Source organism: Vitis vinifera, chromosome 7, assembly GCF_030704535.1.
Source record: "Vitis vinifera cultivar Pinot Noir 40024 chromosome 7, ASM3070453v1".
Lineage (NCBI taxonomy): Eukaryota > Viridiplantae > Streptophyta > Magnoliopsida > Vitales > Vitaceae > Vitis > Vitis vinifera.
The window spans coordinates 7,024,534-7,044,275 of record NC_081811.1 but is presented as its reverse complement, the minus strand read 5'-3'; the positions used below and the strand labels follow the sequence as shown (position 1 = coordinate 7,044,275).

The 19,742-nt window shown below is 39.7% G+C and overlaps 1 protein-coding gene across 4 annotated transcripts in view; it reads right to left on the bottom strand.

Annotated features, from left to right (window-relative positions):
* The window catches only part of LOC100246385 (probable serine/threonine protein phosphatase 2A regulatory subunit B''delta), a 28,189-nt gene extending 8,958 nt beyond the window's left edge, over positions 1-19,231 (bottom strand). For 2 of the 4 annotated variants that reach the window (XM_010654084.3, XM_010654085.3), the window contains exons 1-3: positions 18,559-19,218; positions 262-504; positions 12-117 (exon numbers count right to left, since the gene is read on the bottom strand). In XM_010654084.3, coding sequence (XP_010652386.1) covers positions 12-117; positions 262-504; positions 18,559-18,708 — 499 coding nt within the window. In that variant the 5' untranslated portion in view covers positions 18,709-19,218. Of the gene's footprint in view, positions 1-11; positions 118-261; positions 505-18,036; positions 18,060-18,558 lie in introns of those variants that run through there. The other 2 variants (XM_002272358.5, XM_059737968.1) reach the window with 2 other exon arrangements.
* Between the last annotated feature and the right edge of the window lie 511 nt (positions 19,232-19,742).

Sequence of the window (19,742 nt, the reverse complement as noted above, 5' to 3'; positions counted from 1 at the left end):
ATGCATCTCACCATTTATTTGCAATCCATCCAAATGGTCATCAAAAATGTGATTGACTCTAGAAAGACATTGTTCTTTTAGCTCTTTTGGAGGTGGACGACCATTTTGAAAGTAAAACTGCACACAAATAAAAACATACAACATCGAAAGAATTGGTTTCTTTAGCCCTGAGCAAATAATGGAAACCAGCATATTCAAATTCAGGAAGTAAAAGCCCTTATTCCTGTAGGTGACACAAAAGACATTAGAAGTGAATCAAACCTGAGGTATGGGTTCTCGAACTGGTTCAGTGACCAATTTTAGTGGAGAGCCTAGTGAAGAAGGGCTGGTTCTCTGCTTTGAAACACGTGGAGAAGAGGACGCGCTTCTTGGTGAAATGGGAGGAGCACTGCCAGCAGGAAACAGGGAAGGCAATGGATTATTTGCAGCAGAATTTGCACTGGAACAGTTCACAGAAGCATTGAAGGAAGCACCAGCTTTTGCATCATTAATTAAAGATTTCACCTGCAATTATGTCAGAGCAATAAGGAACATTTTTAGAAAACACAGATTCCACATATTGCCTATAAAGGAGTAAAATAAGGAGAAGAACAAAGAAAGATATTGAAATAGAATAAAACATAGGGTACATATTAAAGTGACACAAAAATAATAAATATTTCATCTAATTATCTAAAAGTAACAAAATTTTATTAAAAACTTTTAGCAATAAGAACATTTTTTTTGATAGACAAAGAGAACCATTAGATTAAAAAAAGGCCAGAAAACAGGGGGCGCTCCCTAAGTACACAGGCTGTATACAAAGAAGGCCCAAAACAAGGCAACAAGAGAAAAATAAAGTCTAAAAAGGATTAGCTAAGCAACAACCCTATCACCCATCAAATTCCGAAAAGATAGATAGTCCAAGTCCAAGTCCACAAATTGTTGAGACCATTCAAGCAGGGACCGAAGAAAAAGTTTCCTCAAGCTCGTATTTGTCATCTCTTCCTCTAGGAAAGTTCTTCGATTTCGCTCTCCCCAAATACACCAAAACAGACAAATAGGCGCCATTTTCCAAACTACACTCCTTTTCTTCCCCATGCCTTTCATTTTCCACTCAAGAAGCAAATTTCTCACGGAATCCGGGAGCACCCACACCACCCCAAACGAAGAAAACAATAAGTTCCAAAGATCCCTTGTCTTACCACAATGAATTAGGATGTGGTTTGCCGTTTCCTCATTTTCTTTGCACAGGTTGCATCTATTAGCCATAGACCAACCCCTCCTCATCAGCATATCTATAGTGGAAATTTTACCCCAAACTGCTTCCCAAGCAAAAAAACGAGTTCTTAAAGGGGCATACGAACCCCAAACCTCCTTTTCTGGAAATAAAGGGCTATTGTCTTCCTTCAAAGACCTATAATAATAGTTTACCTTAAACGTTCCTTTTCTCTCAATTTTCCAAACCAGAAAATCCTCCCCTTCTTGCACCCTTACTGCAGAAATGTAACCCAAAAAGCGGTTCACCTCCTCTAACTCCCAATCTTGAAAGGGTCTTCTAAAGTGCACCTCCCAACCCCCACCTCCACCTTCTTGTCTTCCCCACAGATCAGCCACTATTGCAGAATTATTAGCTGCAATTCTAAACAGCAAAGGGAAGAGATCCTTTAGCTTAGAATCTCCTACCCACATGTCCCACCAAAATCTGGTTCGTCTCCCATTTCCAATATGAATCCTAGTTCTGAGAAAGAATTCCTCCCAACCCTTCCTAATGTCTTTCCAAAGGCCCGTCCCGTAAGACTCTCTCACCTCTCTAGTGGTCCACCCACCTTGTACCTCCCCAAATTTACCAACAATGACTCTTCTCCAAAAACTCTCCCTTTCTATAGGAAATCTCCATAGCCATTTCCCGAGCAAAGCATGATTGAAATCCTTCAAGTACCTTAACCCCAACCCTCCATGCCTCATATCTTTACAAATAACCTCCCATCTCACCAAGTGGATCTTCCTTCTTTCCTCCATATCTCCCCACAAGAACTCCCTTTGAATTTTTTCCAATCTAAGTCTCACTTTCCTTGGGATGACAAAAAGAGACATGAAGTAGATAAGGAGATTTGAGAGTGTGCTCTTTATGAGGGTAAGACGACCTCCCTTAGAGAGATATTGTTTTTTCCACATAGCCAACTTTCTCTTGAATCTTTCTTCTACCCCATCCCAAACTCTACACGACTTGTGGGATGCTCCAAGAGGTAGGCCTAGATAATTTGTAGGGAGATTCCCCACTTTACACCCGAAAACTGCAGCAGCTCTATCCACCTCTTCCACTCCCCCAATTGGAATAATTTCGCTTTTCTGCAAATTAATTTTTAGACCTGAAACTACTTCAAAGCAAATAACAACCCACTTCCAAAATATCAGCTGATCCCTATCATCCTCACAAAAAAGGAGAGTATCATCAGCAAACAATAGGTGGGAGACTGACATAAGAACATAATAATATGATACATTAACAAAAAGCAACAAAAAGAAGTAGTTTGTGTTTCATATTAAAACTCTCCCAGCTTTTAGTCTCTGTTTCATTTGCTATAAGAGTTGCATGCAAAATTTTTCTATCCTCCACAAAGCATGCAGATAAGCCAAAAGTTTGCATAACCTCACCACCAAACTTATTGGTTTGAAGTCTTTCAAATCCTCTAGTCTCTACTCCCCCTTTCTTAGGGACTAACACTAAAAAAGTTGCATTTAAGCTTCTTTTAAGAGGGTCTTGCTTGTAGAACTCCCTAAACAATCCCATCACCTCATATTTTGCAAAGTCCCAACAAAATTGTCAAAAGGTTGTGGAGACACCATGGCCCAGTGGCTTTATCCCCACACAGGCTACAAAGGGCTACATAAACTCAGAAAACAAGGTCTCAAGGTACTCTAAATCATAGTTTTAAAAGGTGTGCTTTAACACCTTGTTTGCCAAGGCATGTGCCTTGTTGGAGAAGCATGCATGGTCCACTTTACTTTTTCTTTTTAAAACACTTTTATTATTGAAATTTATATAATTTCTTTACTTTTTGTTGAATGCTTCTTTTAAATGTTTGAAATCATAATTTTTTATTGATTGGATTAGAATTTGGGTCATATTTTTTTTTTTGATAAGTGCGCGCATATATAAAAAAGGCAAAAAGCCACAAGGCATACAGGACGTATACACAGTAGCCAAACCAACAACCAATACTCACCACCCCTTAAGGAGTAGCGAGCCATTCCAAAAAACCTATAAGCGAAGAGGACTCCTCTCCCATATACACCCTAGCCCAACTCCACAAGTTACAAACAAAAGAATTCTTTAGCTTCTGAATAGCTAGAGAGCCCCCCCTAAACGCTAATCTATTTCTCTCCTTCCAAACCGTCCAAAAAATACACAGCGGAATGGAAGTCCAAATCCTTTTCCTCTTTCTCCCCACAAAAGGGCCCCTCCAACTGACAAGCATATCTTTGACTTTCTCTGGGAACACCCAATTAGCCCCAAACAAGGCCAAGACAATCTCCCAGAGAGCCCTTACAACTGTACAATGTAAAAGTATATGATTTACATTTTCCTCTTCACAACCACATAAAAAACATCTGTTAGGAAACTGCCATCCCCTTCTTTGAAGCTTGTCCAAAGTTAAAACTTTCTCCCAAGACGCCTCCCAAGCAAAAAAAGCAACTTTGGTTGGAACCTTATCCACCCAAATGCCCTTTTTCGGGAAGCTAATGACATTAGACCCTGCCAAAGCTTGTAGGCATCTTTAATCCGAAAGAGGCCATGACTCTCTCCTTTCCAAATCACTGCATCCTCTTCAAGAGAAGTCCTCAGATCCCTTAACAACTGTAGCAACTCTCCCAAAGCGTCCAGCTCCCAATCATTAAGGTTTCTGGAGAGTCTTATATTCCAACCTCCTTGGCCGAGGCTAGAATCCCACATCTCATTTACCGAGGCGTTCCTTTGGACTGCCAATTCAAACAACTGAGGAAAAGTTTGCGCCAGCTCCTCATTACCACACCAATGGTCAGTCCAGAAACTCACCTTAGTCCCCTTTCCCACTTTGAATTCAATATTATCCCAACACCAAGACGACTCCTTCAAGATATCCCTCCAAACCCCCACCCCAAACGTTCCGCGGGCCTCCTTTGTTCTCCAACCAAAACCCAATCGACCATACTTCACCCCAACCACCTTTCTCCAAAAGGAGTCTTCCTCAATGGCGAACCGCCAAATCCATTTCCCCAAAAGAGCCTTATTCAAAAGATCAATTTTCCGAATACCTAGGCCCCCACTCTCCTTATGGGTACACACCACCGCCCAGTTGATAAGATGAATCTTTCTTTCCAAACTTCCCCCTCCCCAAAGAAAGTCCCTTTGAAGCTTTTCAAGCCTTTTAACAACCAGCTTAGGCATGCGAAAAAGAGACAATTGGTAAATCGGCATGCTGGCCAAAGTGCTTTTGATGAGGGTAATCCTCCCACCCTTTGACAAATATTGTCTTTTCCACAGTGCAAGCCTTCTTCTCATTCTTGCTTCAACCCCATCCCACATAGCCGTGGCCTTATGCTTGGCTCCCAAAGGCAGCCCCAAATAAACCGAAGGGAGGGTCCCCACTTTACACCCTAACTCCACCGCCAACATCTCAATGTCTTCCACCTCTCCAACCGGGATTACTTCACTTTTAGCAAGATTTATTCTAAGACCAGAGGCTGCCTCAAACCATACCAAAATCCAGCTTAGGTAAGTAATGTGATCTTGCCTTGCTTCACAGAAAATAATCGTATCATCAGCAAAAAGTAAATGGGACACATTTAACTCCATTCCCCCCCTCCCTTGGATGCTACAACCTGAAATGAAGCCCCCATCAACAGCCCTTCTCAACATAGCGCTTAGAACTTCCATGCCCAGCACAAAAAGGTAGGGGGAGAGTGGATCACCTTGGCGTAACCCCCTAGAGTTGGAGAAATAACCAGCCGGCACCCCATTGACCAGAATAGAAAAGCTTGCCGTTGAAATACACCACCAAATCCATTTCAACCACCGGTCCCCAAAGCCCATCTTCCGCATGACCTTCATGAGGAAGTTCCAATTGATACTATCATAGGCTTTTTCAATGTCCAGTTTACATATCACCCCTTTCTCCTTGCGTTTAAGCCAATAGTCAATTACCTCATTGGCTATGAGTGAAGCATCTAAAATCTGTCTTCCCTTCACAAAGGCATTTTGGTCCGGCGAAACCACCTTGTCTAGCACCCCCTTAATTCTATTGGACAGCACTTTGGCCAAGAGCTTATACACACCCCCAAGCAAGCTGATTGGTCTGAAATCCCCCAAATCCTCAGCCCCCCCTTTCTTAGGAATGAGGACCAGAAAAGTAGAGTTGAGGCTCTTAGCAAACGACTTGTCTTCATAGAACTCTTTGAACACGTCCACAATTTCCTCCTTCACGAACTCCCAACAGAACTGCCAAAAGGCCACTGTGAACCCATCCGGGCCTGGGGCCTTATCGCCATTCATACCCATCAGAGCCAAATGAATCTCTGCCTCAGTAAAGGGCTGCTCCAGACCTTCAGCTTCAGCATGGTTTAAACTTTTGAGCTGCAGCCCTTCTATATCAGATTTCCATGATTGATCCTCTGACAACAACTGCTGAAAGGCATTCACAATCCCCTCTCTCACCTCCCTCTCCTCCTCCAACCACCTCCCATTGATTTTAATCTTATCCATGGAGTTATTTCTTCTATGAGCATTAGCCATCCGGTGAAAGAAACCCGTGTTCTTATCACCTTCCCTCAGCCACAACTCCCTAGAAGATTGTCTCCAATGCGTTTCTTCCAGAAGAACCCAATTTTTGAAGGCCTCCTTAGCCTCAGTTTTCAGTTCTGACTCCCTTTCAGTTAGGCTCCTGCCACTCTCCACCCTATCCCAAAACTCTACTTGTTGCAAGGCTAGATTTTTGTTGACTTCCACCCTCCCAAACACTTCCCTGTTCCAAGATTTAATTTTATCCTTCAGAAACTTCAATTTTGAAGCCACTCTGAAGCTAGCCCTCCCCCTCCCCCCCGCCTCCTGCCACCACCCCCGAAGGAGGTCCTTAAACCCCTCAACTTTGAGCCACATGTTTTCAAACCTAAAAGGGGAGGGGCCCTTTCTTACCCCCCCACCTTTCAGTATGATGGGGAAATGATCAGAAACGGGTCTGGGCAGCCTGCACTGAAGGACCCCACTGAAGCAGTCCAGCCAATCTTGGGTCACTAGAAACCGGTCCAGTCTAGCCCATGCTTGGTTATTCCTTCCCCCACTCCAGGAAGCCACCCCCCCATGCAACGGAATATCCAAAAGCTCTAACTCATCAGTCACCTGGGCAAATCTTCTCATGGCGCCAGTCAGCCTCCCCTGATTACTCCTTTCCCCAAGGTTTAGAGTGACGTTAAAATCACCCCCAACACACCAAGGATCATCCCAGATTCCCCTAATCGCCCCAAGCTCCCCCCAGAAGGTGTCCCTGTCATCCTTGGAAAACGGCCCATACACACCCGTAAAAATCCAGGTCTTCCCATCCTCAACATTCCTAAGTCTGCAGGAAATTGTGAATTGGCCCATTTCCATCTCAAGGATTTCTAGGGTTCTTTTGTCCCAGCAAATTAGAATCCCTCCTGCTGTTCCTTGAGCTTCCAAGGCACCCCAATCCAGAAACCTCCCTGCCCCCAAACTCCTAACCATACCCTCATTCATGGATTGAATTTTCGTTTCCTGGATGCAAAACAAGTCAACTTTTTGCTTTCTAATCAGAGCTTTAATCACTTTCCTCCTGGAACTATCATTGACCCCGCGTACATTCCAGCTCAAAAGCCTTATTTTCATTGGACTTCCATAATTTGACACCCTCTTCCTTGCACAGTACCCTTTCTCTTCTTCCCCCCCTCATAGTTGACTGAGCATTCTAATCTTCTCAACTCCCTTTCAAATTTCGATTTCTCCAACATAGCTTTGCTGTGAATTCTTTCTCTTCTCTTTCTAATTTTAACCATGAACTCCAGAATGTCTTTCTCTAGGCCCTCTGTTGAAAATCCCAGGAAATGACTGAACCTAGCCAACTCACTTTCTTCCCATCCTTCATCCACCCATGCACCCTCTTCTTGAGAAATAGGCCGGGCTAGGCACAGAGCCTTTCTATCATCCTCCATGCTATCGTTACTGATCTCTACCAAGTCCCAACACTTCCCCGCAAACTGCTGTGAATGCCCAATTTCTTTGCATAGGCAATCCTCCTTGATTGACTCCACTAAAGTTCCAGAACGGTCGAAAGACTCCTTCCTTGGGGTCCGACCAAAAGAAGAAAAGAAAGGAGGAGAAGGGTCCAAAGTCACCATTCCAGAGGAGGACGGAACATACCTTGCGTCTTCCTCCAACAGAGCGCTATCGGTGCTGGAGATCCCCCCCCACTCTGTCTCGTCTCCACATCTTAGCCCCCACTGGTCATCCTTCCCCCAGCAGTTGGAAATGCCCACGCCTGGGCTCCTCAGAGGGCCTCGACTGCGCACCATAGCAGAGAAGCCCTTCTCCGTCTGGGCCTTAGAAGAAGCAGGAGGAGATGAGCTTCGAAAGGCAAGCCCATCCCTTTTTAGTAAACCCAAAGGCCCGGCCTTTTCCTTGGGCTTCCCATTTCCATTCCCATAAAACACCAGCCCAAACGAACTTGGCCCAGTGGAAGTGAAATCTTTAGGCCCACTAGAAGATGAAGCTTGGCCCAACAAACCCAGCCCGTCCTCGCTCCGATTTGGATCCGGGTTCTGACCCGACCCACTGACCTGACTCTGTGTCCCATCCTCAGACATCAGGCAGTCCTCGAGCCTTGAACCCTCCATCGCCCCCAATACGCGCCCCCCCGCGCGTGCACTCGCGTCACCCCCTTCCTTCGCATCTGTCACGACGGTCTTCCCTCTCTTTCCAGTCGCCGGAACTTTGATGACTGGCCTGATTTCCCACCATAAGGTAACCTCGTAACAAAACCCCTCAATCCAAACCTCCACTAAGCTGGGAGGAGACCCACCATTCCGCTTCACCAAGAGGCGTGCCCACTGTAAATCCTCCATTTTTTCCGTTTGATGATCAATCGCAAGGAAGCCCCCACACGCGTCCCCAATTTTCCTCAGAATATCCCGATCCCACATGGAGACAGGCAGCCCAACTACCCGCACCCACGCTTCGTTGCTCCTTTCCCCTTCCTTCAAACATCCCGTCTCCGGATTCCACTTCTCTAAACGGAGATCTACCCCCCCCAAGAAAAATACTTCCCATCTTTGAAACTTGCTCCGCCTCTGCCGGGATCTCAAACTCCAATAACACCTTTCCCCTCTCCATTTTAGCCAACCCTAAACTCCCTTTTAACCTCCATATTCTCGTTAGCTGGGATCCCCATCCTCTAAGATCATCACCCTTCGCTGCATTGTGATTCCAAGTCCCAACAATACAATGACCAAGTTTGGATAAATTCCTTCCCACCTCTTCCGTAGTAATATCTACCCTAGCTGCTGCTCTCTCCTTTTCCTTCGCCACTTTGGTCGCCTCCACAAAAGACTTCACCATGTTCGGCTTCGTCCGGGACACAACTGCCTTCTGGTTTTTAGGGCAACTTTCTTCGCAGCCCAAACTCCTCAGTGTGTCCGCCATTGAAGCCCATCCGCCCTTTTCTCCTTTTCCTCTAGGGATATAGACACTAAACCTCTTTCCCTCCAAATCCACAACTCCCAAACGAAGAAAGCAGCCCCCTCTGTTGTAATCGCGTGACAGAGAATACATCCTCCCGTTTTCCTTCCACTCTCTTGCCCACCTACCCATTCGTCGGTCCTCAATACTCAGATTCAAACATTCAAAGACTATCCCGAGGCTCATCGGACCTATTCTGACCCACGACGAGATCCCACCTTTCCTCTCCACAATCGTAGCATGCAATCTACCTCTCCTCTCCTCCACCTCGACCTCGAATCTTTTCGATTCCACGCCGAATCCACCCCTCTTGACATTATTCCCAGGCCTCGCATGGCTCGCGCCTTCTGCGAATTCCGTCGACCCCTCATCGCCACCGCTCTCCCCCTCTCTCGCGATCTTTCTCTCTCTAGCCCTCTCTCTCTCCTTCTCTCTCTCCTCCATTTTTTTTGAAATTTGGGTCATATTTTATAAAATTGATATGCGTTCTATATCACATTTCACTTCACTCAAGCACTTGCCTTATATTGCACCTTACGCTTAAACTATAGGAGATTTTTGCACCTTAGATGTGCCTTTAATCTCATTAAGAAAACTATGGAAAGCATTAAACCACCCCTTCTTTATATTTGCATCCTTTATATGAAGAAGTCAAGGCATGACCCTTCAATGTAAGAAGTAGCATTCACGAAATGCCAAAATAGAGGATGCTAAATGCCTCTAAAAATTCAATGAACTTGCAATGCAGGAATACATGATTGCTACTTCCTAAGCAAAAAAAATGTTTCTTAGTTTCACACCACAACACTGCACCAAGATGAATGGGAATGAAAACATGGTACCAAAGGAGAGTGCTCCAAAAAAAGATTTAACAGATAAGCCCCTTTCTAGACGCCTTCCACCAAAAGGAATCAATTCCATCCACTTTTTTTTTTCCTGATAGGCAAATCAAACCTATCCATTCCGATGTTATAAGTTTGAAGACCACCACCATCCCATACATCCAATCCTAGCAACCTCTCATGAAACAAGGATTCTAATGACCATGAAAACCTTTGAGCTCCAACACTCAAAAATTATAGTTCATATAAACACAGTAACTTCAATACTTCAAAGCTATCACTATACATATAAATATTTTAGCTACAAAGTTCTTGCAATCGTGTTTTATAGAAATGAAGTGTTTGTCCTAGTGTTTTGTAGAAGTGGAGTGTTTCTTGTAGTGTTTTCTAAAAGCAAAGTGTGTCATTATAAACAAATTTTGGTCCATGGAAGAATCCTCTCTTAGGTCCCATAAGAGCATTTTCTAGTGTAATGATATATAAGCCAATAAAATTTTCCACTAATAATTTTTTTTTTATCAAAAACAAAAGATATATTAATTAAAGTGAATAAAAACATAAGAAGATGAGAAATACTCCCCATGATATAAAAACTTGATCAATTATAATATATGATTTTCCACTAATCATATATTAAGCTTGTTTACTTTTGCCTTTTTTTTCTTGTCTAAAAAGGTTACTATTCATATTTCTAAATATCCTCCTATGTTCTTAGTTTTTTTTTTTTTTTTTTGATCAGTAAGTGATATATGTATTGAAAAAGAGACGCTAAAGAAGCGACACAAATAGTTACAGTATAGAAAAAAACGACTCACCCCCTTACAAAAGAACCCACCCCTCTATGAAAGCACAAAAAACCCTCCTCTTCCTTAATACATGCACACCCAATCTATAAAATCTAATAAGGTCGAAGGACCATCTTTTATCCACACTTTGGTTTCCGACCATAGCAAATACACAAAGGAAATTTTCAGCTTTTGTATAGATAGCACCCCGTCCTCAAAAGCAATTGAATTTCTAGCCTTCCAAATGACCCAAAACAAGCATAACGGTCCCAAAAGCCACGTCACCTTCCTCTTCTTGCCCATTAAGGAACCTCTCCAACCTATTAGAGTTTCCTTAACCGAATGCGGAAAAACCCAAGAGACTCCAAAAAAAGAGAGGAGCAAGGTCCACACCTCCCTTGTTCTTTCACGATGAAGGAGGAGGTGGTCAATCAACTCCCCGCACTTTTGGCAAAGAAAGCACCTATTTGCCAAAGCCCAACCTCTCTTTTGCAGACGGTCCAAAGTTAGGACTCTACCCCACGACGCCTCCCACGCAAAGAAGCTTATCTTGGGTTGAGCATAAGACATCCAAATAATCTTTGAAGGAAACCAAGCTGACGACACCGGCTGCATTGCCCTATACAAGGACTTTACCGAAAAAACCCATCCTTTGATTCCACCCATCTCACCCTATCCTCCTCATCGACCCTTACCATCTTTCCTTCCAAACACCTAAGTAACCTTCCCACTTCTTCCAATTCCCAATCATTAAACGGCCTATTGAAAGTAGGAGTCCAACTTCCCCTCCTATCCCCCTCGGCTGTCCACAATTCATTTACCCATGCCTCTTTTGACGTTGCTATGGAAAATAAAGAAGGGAAAGCCTCGCTTAAAGGGCTGGTACCACACCACTTATCTTTCCAAAACCTCACATTCTTACCATCCCCCACCTCATAGCCAAAAAAAGGGGTTACAAATTGTCCCACCTTATTTATAGCTTTCCACAAACCAACCCCATAAGCCTCCCTAATCTCACAAGATCTCCATCCTCCTTTCTCCTCCCCATACTTCCTTCTAATCACCTGATTCCATAAGGCCGCTTTCTCGTTAGCAAAACGCCATGCCCACTTTCCTAGGAGAGCCTTATTGAACAACCCAAGACTCTTTACCCCCAACCCTCCTTTACCTTTATCATCACACACAATCGACCACCTTACTAAGTGAGGTTTCTGCTCAAGAGCGCCTCCTCCCCACAGAAAATCTCTTTGTATCTTTTCCAGTCTTATCCTATGTTCTTAGTTTTACATTGTTACTATAACCAACATATGATTTCATACTTTGCTTGACCAAATGCAAAGTTCACCTAATAACAAGATAAATCTCTTCCCTTCATGGTATCTTCAAATCTATAACATGAGTCTAAAACTAAACTTTTTTCCATGTAAAGAAATTAATGGGAAAAAAAAAGTCTACTTCCTTAAATTTCTTTTATCATAAACACACTAGATCTTTTTATTAATTAAATAAATCGAAAGACAAGACACCCTTCCATAATATACAAATCTGATCAAAATAAGAGAAAAACCTCCTTAACAAAAGGCCATACAAGTTGATCAACGAAAAAAGGTTACAAAACTCTATGGGCCAAAAAAAGAAAAGAAAAAAACACTAATTACATTCTAAAAACGCAAAAAAAAAAAAAAAAAAAAAAAAGCATCTAAGAAAAGACATCAAATGCTTTGCTCCTATGTTAGCAAAAAAGCCCGCCACTTGATTGGTTAACCAAGGAACCCAACAAATGAAGCATCCAACTATATAACAATATCAAATATTTGGTGTAGCAACTTGTCAAACCTCCATAAACATCTTTCATTCTTAGCCACCAAAGAAATGACAATAACAAAATCTCCCTTCACAACAAGAATGGACAAGTCCAAAGCTTTAGCCTGAACAAGACCTTATAGCAAAACCAAAATCTTAGCCTCAATAGCAAAAACCTTACCTACAGGTTTAGAATAAGCTTATATCATGCACCCTAACAATCTCTAATCACCCCATAAATTCCAAGTTGCCCCAAGGTACCCAAAGAACATCCATAAATGTTTAACTTGATGAACACTTCAACTAGTAATGACCATACTTGAGGTCTTCTTAGCTAACCTCTTCGACTTGTGTACAAGACGCCAATTTAGTAATATAAGGCTCAAGAAAGTGGTTGTGAAGGCTTCAATGACAAAGGCCCAAAGAGAGGAAAAAGAGTTAAACAAGTCACAAATTGCATATGTTGCCCTCAAAACATCCTAAAAATCCTTGCATTTTTTCTTGTCATATCATCCAAATAAAATTAAGGCTACTAATACTCCATAAAAACTTGTCTTCAAAGCACTAAAAGCTTGTGAAAGAAATGATCATCATCTACGTCACCATAAAGGGCGTGACCTAGTTAATCAAGTAAGGATGAACAATTCATGCCACAAACCCAAAGCTATTGTGCAATCAATTGATATATGACACACCACTCCCAATAAAGAGCTTTGAAGGACTCCACTTTTGAAGCATATTATTGGTATTAAGCCTCTTACTAGCCACAAGCCACATAAAAGCCTTTACTTTAGGAGATGCCTTAGATTTCCAAATTAAGTTAGTCAAAGCAAAAGGCACAAAAGTGTATGAATGAGACAAGGTTTTAGAGAATAAACTCACTGAGAACAAGTTTGAAGAAGTCAAGGACTAAACCATCACATCAAGGTAAAAAGGTAATAAATACTCAAGAGTTTTGAAAAATTTAAAACTCCAAGACAGGGAAAGGGAAAAGATACAAAATAGAATAGATAGAAGAATCTCTTGTCCTTACCACCCTAACAAGATTTGGGTATTGAAGATGAAAGGGTAGATCACCACACCAAATGTCTTCCCAAAAACAAATTCTTATACCATTACCCACGAAAAAGGGAATGAAACAAGAGAGATTAGAAAGATCTGAGCAATAGCTTTCCAAGAACAATAGAAAAAAAAAATGTAACTAACTGACAATAGTGTTGATATCCCAACATTAAAATGTGGCCCATAAGTACTTAGAATGACCTTCCCTTTATATAAGATCTGGGTGCTCTGGCACACATTCAGTTAGCACATTTAATTTATTTATTTTGTTCAACTATAAAAAAAAAATACTTAGAATGACCTTGTGCCATATAGCATTGTTCTCCTTAGGAAAACCTCTACAATTCTTTTTATAGAAAATGAAAACAAAAGTACAAGAAAGATGATTTATCTTTCAAAAGAACTATAACAATGCAAAACATGAATCAAGAGAGGTAGCATATCAAAACAAAAGCTATAAACTCAAGCATCACTTTGCAAGCTAATATCAAGTCAATCAATACGGCAATAAAGGAACTAAAGGTTGATCTTGAAAAAGATGAGCCAAAGGCCTTACTTTCCTATGATTCTTAGGCCTTATTTAGGTTGGCTTTTTGCTTCAATTCAAATTTGAAGCCCTAGTTATGATTTTAAAGGACTAATTTTTCTATTAAGAAAATTCCATTAAATATGAAACAAATTCCAACATTAGTTTAAAAAATAATAAATAATAATAATAATAATAAAGGTCTCTTCACTCTGAGAATATTTGGTTAGGTATTCCATGTATAGTGCAAGATGATAGTATACGTGCTTCCTTTTTAATTCAACCACTAGTTTGATCATGAGGCAATTATGATAAGCCTCTTATACTTATGTCTAAACACCCAACCCTTTTTTATATGCAAGGGAAATAGATTAATGATCAACTACCTAACCCAGACAAATGGAAAGTATATAGCAAGTGCCAAAACATGAAAAAGGAAAGAGAACTAGAAAGGAAAAATCACATGGCTACAATCCCCATCCCTTAGCCAAGATATCAATTAAAAACAATAGATTTGTTCCTTTGAAAGGTGGGAGAGTACCAGAGAAAAGTGTGAGTTATATAAAACCAACAGTTTAAGATCATCTAATCATGCCAATATTTTATACAAACAACCTCTATATTTGGCTTCATCAATCATCACAACCGTGAATATAGCATGTGTCTAACTACCATATATTCAATGATCTTTTCATGTTATAATGCACCCAATTAGGAAATGCTTTTGTATGGTTGATAGTCACCAAGGGAAAATACTAATTAGCAACAACTTAGAAAAGGACCATTATCTTCTAGATGATGTTTATTTAGGTGATGATGAAAGGTTATCAAATCATCCACTTAATGTCTAAGTCTTCACTTTTCAAACTAAGTGAACAAGTGCATTTTTTTTATATATAAGAAAATGAGAATATATTCAAAAAAGTCCATAACAAAAAGGGGGGCATCACCCAAGAACACAAGTACACAAAGTGAGTCAAAAGATAAGAAAAGAAAACTAGAAAGAGTTCAAAAGATCGATGAAATTTAATAAGGACAAAACACCATCATGCAATGAGTTTCTTGACTAAAAAAGAGAACAAATAGACTCTTCAAGTGATTGATCCAAGTATACCAAATCTTCAAATATTCTACAATTTTGCTCTTGCCAAACAATCTAAAATAAGCACATTAGAAACATCGTTCAAATATTCTCCTCTACTTAACTTTTCCTTTTTAAACACTTTTATTGTTGAAATTTTTAATAGCAAATTGAAATCTATATAATTTCATTACTTTTTTGTTTAATGCTTCTTTTAAATGTTTGGAATCTTAAACTTTTTATTGATTGAATTAGATTTTAGATCATTTTTTAAAAAATCGAAATGCATGCTAGGTTAGTTTTCACTTCACCCGAGCATGCACCTAGTGTTGCGCCTTACACCTAAGCTATAGGAGACTTTTGCACCTTAGGTGCACCTTTTAAAACTGTCCATCAAAGTTCACATGATGCATACAATAAGCACCAACTGAAAAGCAAAAAGGAAGACAATAAGGTAAAAAACAACCTCCGTCCCCTTATTACCCAACCAATCTACAAAGCCTATCATGGTTAAGGAATAGTCATCTATATACACTCTGACCTGATCCAAAAAGATACACATAAAAGAAGATTTGATAACTTGACTCAATTGTTCTATATTTTCAAACAGCCTCTTATTTTTCTCCTTCCATAATGTCCAAAACAGCAATGTATTCAAAGGCGTTGGTAAGACACACTTCAAGGCACACCTTAAGGCTAAGCTTTTCTAAAATGCCTTGAAGCATTCACAAAAGTGCTAGACTCCCAAAGGGCGTACACCTCTAGAGTCAGAGTGTATCTAAGGCGCGCTTCCAGTGCATGTTCAATGTGTTAGTGCTTAAGGCATAAGCCTGTGGTTTTTTTGTTGTTGCGACTAGAAAAAAAAAACAAAAAAGGGTTGTCATTTAACCAAAAGAGCCTGTAGAAAGTGCAACTAAAGGAGAAAACACAAAGAACCCTAACTCTTAACTCACTGTTGATGGATTGTCAGCAGCAACTCACTCTGGTGTAGGTAGCTTCAACATCTTCCCGTTACTCCAACAAGATATCCAAGTATGGTCCTCAGCTCTTCCTTCTTCTCTCTCTTCATTCTCCTTTATTTTCTTCTCTCTCATTCTAATTTCTTTTATTCTCCCAAATCGATTTTATATCTTATTTTTTCATTTTATATTTTTCCCTTTTCTTTTCTTTTTCAATCTTAAATAATGTTTTATTTCACACCTATTAGTTTTTTTCCTTATCTTTTTCTTTTTTCTTTTTTTTCAAAAGGCGTATCGATCTCCTTGTTTTATGAGGCCGACCTCCTTTTTTCCCCCTTTTTCTATATAGGAAAATAGCAAACTAGATAAAATTGAATTTCTTTTTCTATAATTAATTTTATAGAAAATCCTAAAAAATTTAAATGATTGAATTTTTCAAATAGGAAAAAAAAATCAGATAATTGATTTTATTTTGATTTGTAAATTTCTTTAGTTATTATTTTTTTTCAAATAGAAAAAAAATTAGACAATTGATTTAATTTTTAAATTATTTAGAATATGAACTTGTAGAATTTGAACTTCATTATATAATTGAAATTTTATTCTTTTATGTTCTAAATAAAGGTTATGTAATTGATTTAATATTTATTCCAAAAATTTATATAATTCAATTATCTTTTAAATATTTTACACATTTTTAAATTATATTTTAATATTTAATTATTATAAAAATGATAATCTCAAAAGGCTTACGCCTTAACACTTTGAGGTTTACGCCTTGCCTCAAAGGCATAAAAACACCTCACCTTATGCTTTCGCCTTTGAAAACTTTGCAAAATAAATACAAAGGAGCGATCATCCATGCTTTCTTTTGCTTCTTCCCCACAAATGAACAATGCCAACTCAAGAAATTTCCTCTTACTAAAGAGTGCACCATGCTAACTCAAGAAAGAAAAACCCAACAACGGCTCCATGATAAAATACAAATATTTAATATATAACTCATCATACCTAGCATAGCACATTATTTATTATTACTCACCATTCTTAGCATAGCACGTTTTTTAAATAATTAATGTATTGAATTTACTAACAAAGAAAAAAAATAAAAAAAGGAATGACAAGACAACTCAATTGCCTTTAAAAACCTTACTCTCTTCTAAGATGTTTGATCCTCCAACAACATGGAATATGGAAGGAAAAAGCCAACTTATCACAAATAAGAAGTCCCTTTCAACATATCTTAACTCTAATTATTGCTTTCTCTAATTCGTTCAAGAAGGCAATAAGCTCCCACTTTAATGACACTACCACACGCTACTGGCATCAAAGAAACAAAACACTACTTCGGAGAATGGTATCTAAATATGCCACATGGATCAATTTGTCTTTTGAGGAGCAACAATCAAATTCAATTCACCCATTTGTAGGTGTAGGTGTAGGTGTCCATTAGGAAATGGTAGACAAATGACATCTTCCAAACTCACAAGTCGTGACTGCAACTCTTAAGACCAATTTAAGAAGCACTCCTTCAAATCTTTAGGATTAAAAGACCAGTGGAAAGGTAAGAACCCACTTATCGTCTTATCCAAAGCCTCTTCCTCTTATTTGGGGTTTTCCTAAAAAAGAATATTCAACCATTTCTTTCCATCCACACAAGTGAAAGCAATGCAAGTGAACATTTTGATTCCACCTCCTCTTTTGAAACTCCTATATGGGCAATAACAACTATAGAATCTTTCATATAGGAAAATAAATAAATATAAGATTCAATTTTTGTTATTGGTGCCCAACAACAAGGAGGTGCACCCAAGTAAACAAACAGAGAACCAGCATTTCAAGATGCTATCCACAATAAACCCACTCTAGTGAAAATCCTTTGCCATAAAGAATCAGAAAAGGGTCAAAGCAAAAACAGTCTTTAATGCTCAACTCCTCCTTTCCACTGTAAATTGGGAGGAAGTAACAACATTATTTGCAACATTAGGAATGTATCTACAACTTGCTCACATCTCGACAAGGCGTTAAGCAACTAATATTAAATCCGTGGTGAGATGAAAAGCAGGAACATGTTCAATTCCATTATTATGTTAACCAGCAGAATGCTTTCATTATATTTATGCAAACGTATATTTTCACCATGATAACCCCAATGTTCATATAAGAAGCACAAAACAAAAGGAAATTAAATGTTACCCAGTCAATTATCACATGGCTTCTTTATTTGTACTATTCCACATCTGTCTTTACCATTTGATAGCAACATCCTACCTTCACAACAGAACTGTCCCTTCCTCAGAACTACAAAGCAATTTTCCCTTCCACTTTTCCATTTTCAGTGCCACTACAATCTATATCATATATCACATACTTGTTAGAAAATCACATCAGTTATAATTTGTGCAACCTCAACAACCGCTTATAGAAATGATATACAATAGACTGTCCTGTCACAATAAAACACATCCCAACCCAACTGTAAAACCAGCCAATTCAAGCCAAAGTGGAAACCAAACCGCCAACAAATTCAAGTCAACGTGGAAAGGAAATCTTCCAGATAAAATATTTACCGAGTTTCCTTAAACTTTCTACTGGAACTACAGGACTAGTTAAATGGACAAAACTGAAATTCCACAACACCGAATCTAGTGGAACTACTGGCCATAATTCAGATAATTATCTAAGTTTTGTCTCGTTTTTTTTTCTTTCAACAATTTTTTCTTCAACCACAAGAGTGTATTACGAAGCAGTACAGAAGAGAAGAAGAGAAAGGAAGAAAAAAAAAACACATACCAGTCGTCCAGTGTCCGGAAGCGAAAGCCACTGAGCAAACAACTCGTCAGCCAGTTGTGGACTCGCTTTCACCGCAAACGACGACACCTCTTGGAGTTGTAACAATTCAGGGTCTAAAGTCGCAGCATCCACCATCTCTCTGTCATCCATCGCAAGACCCAATACCCAAATCAACGCCCAGGCCTGTAAACCCTAGATCTCCAATTCTTCACATTAATCTAACCACCCCGCTCCTCCCGCCACCAAAAACACCACCACACCCAAATCACACAAAACAACAACACTCCACTCTCCTCCCCATTCTCTCCTGCTTCAGCTCCAATTCAAACCGACAAAACCCTGACTTCTCAACCGACGGGTCCCACAAAACTCCAACTCTCAAAATCACGTCCTTCGTTTCCGCCTCGAATGTTCCGCCTGATCTATAACCACTAAAGTCCAACTCCAACGGCGCCTGAGCGATGCCGCGGTAGAGATCGCGAAGGAACCAGGGGAAACTGTAGAGTGGAGAATCGGAGAACGGTAGCGAAGTGTAGAAAAGATTCGGGGTGGAATTGTACGAACCGGATGGTAAAGAAACCCTTAAAAAGGAACAAGCAGCGAATTAGATGAAACCCTTGCTCAGAAAGCACTGAAACTGCCCAGCGCAAAAGGCTCTGTAGAAGTAGACGTATTTTTATACGGTGGGTGGATGTCACGTGACTTATGGGGCTCCATTTTTATTTTTATTTTGTTTGACAACTTTTTCTCGGTCAACCGGACGGTTTAAACAAGGCGAGAGGGGGAAGATTAAAAGCTTTTATTTTTTGGTATTAGATGATAATTGATTTTTTAAAATTATTTACGTCTCTTTGTTTACACAATTTTTTTTGCTAAACTTGCATGATGGTATATATTAATTGATTTTTTGAAATTATTTATATTTATTTATTTATATTATTTTCTATTTAACTTGCATGAATTAATTCAAGTTGAAAGTTAATCCATATTTAACTCAATAATAAATCATATGTGCTCAAAGTCCAACCTATCCCAATTTATAACCGGAGTTGGCTCAAACTCAATTCAAGCCTTTTTTTTAAGATCTAATTAAAATCGGGTTTGGCTCAAGTTAGAGAAAAATATGAGTTAAGCTCAAGTTAGATGAGTTACACAAATCAATAAGGTCAAAATTCTGGATCGGG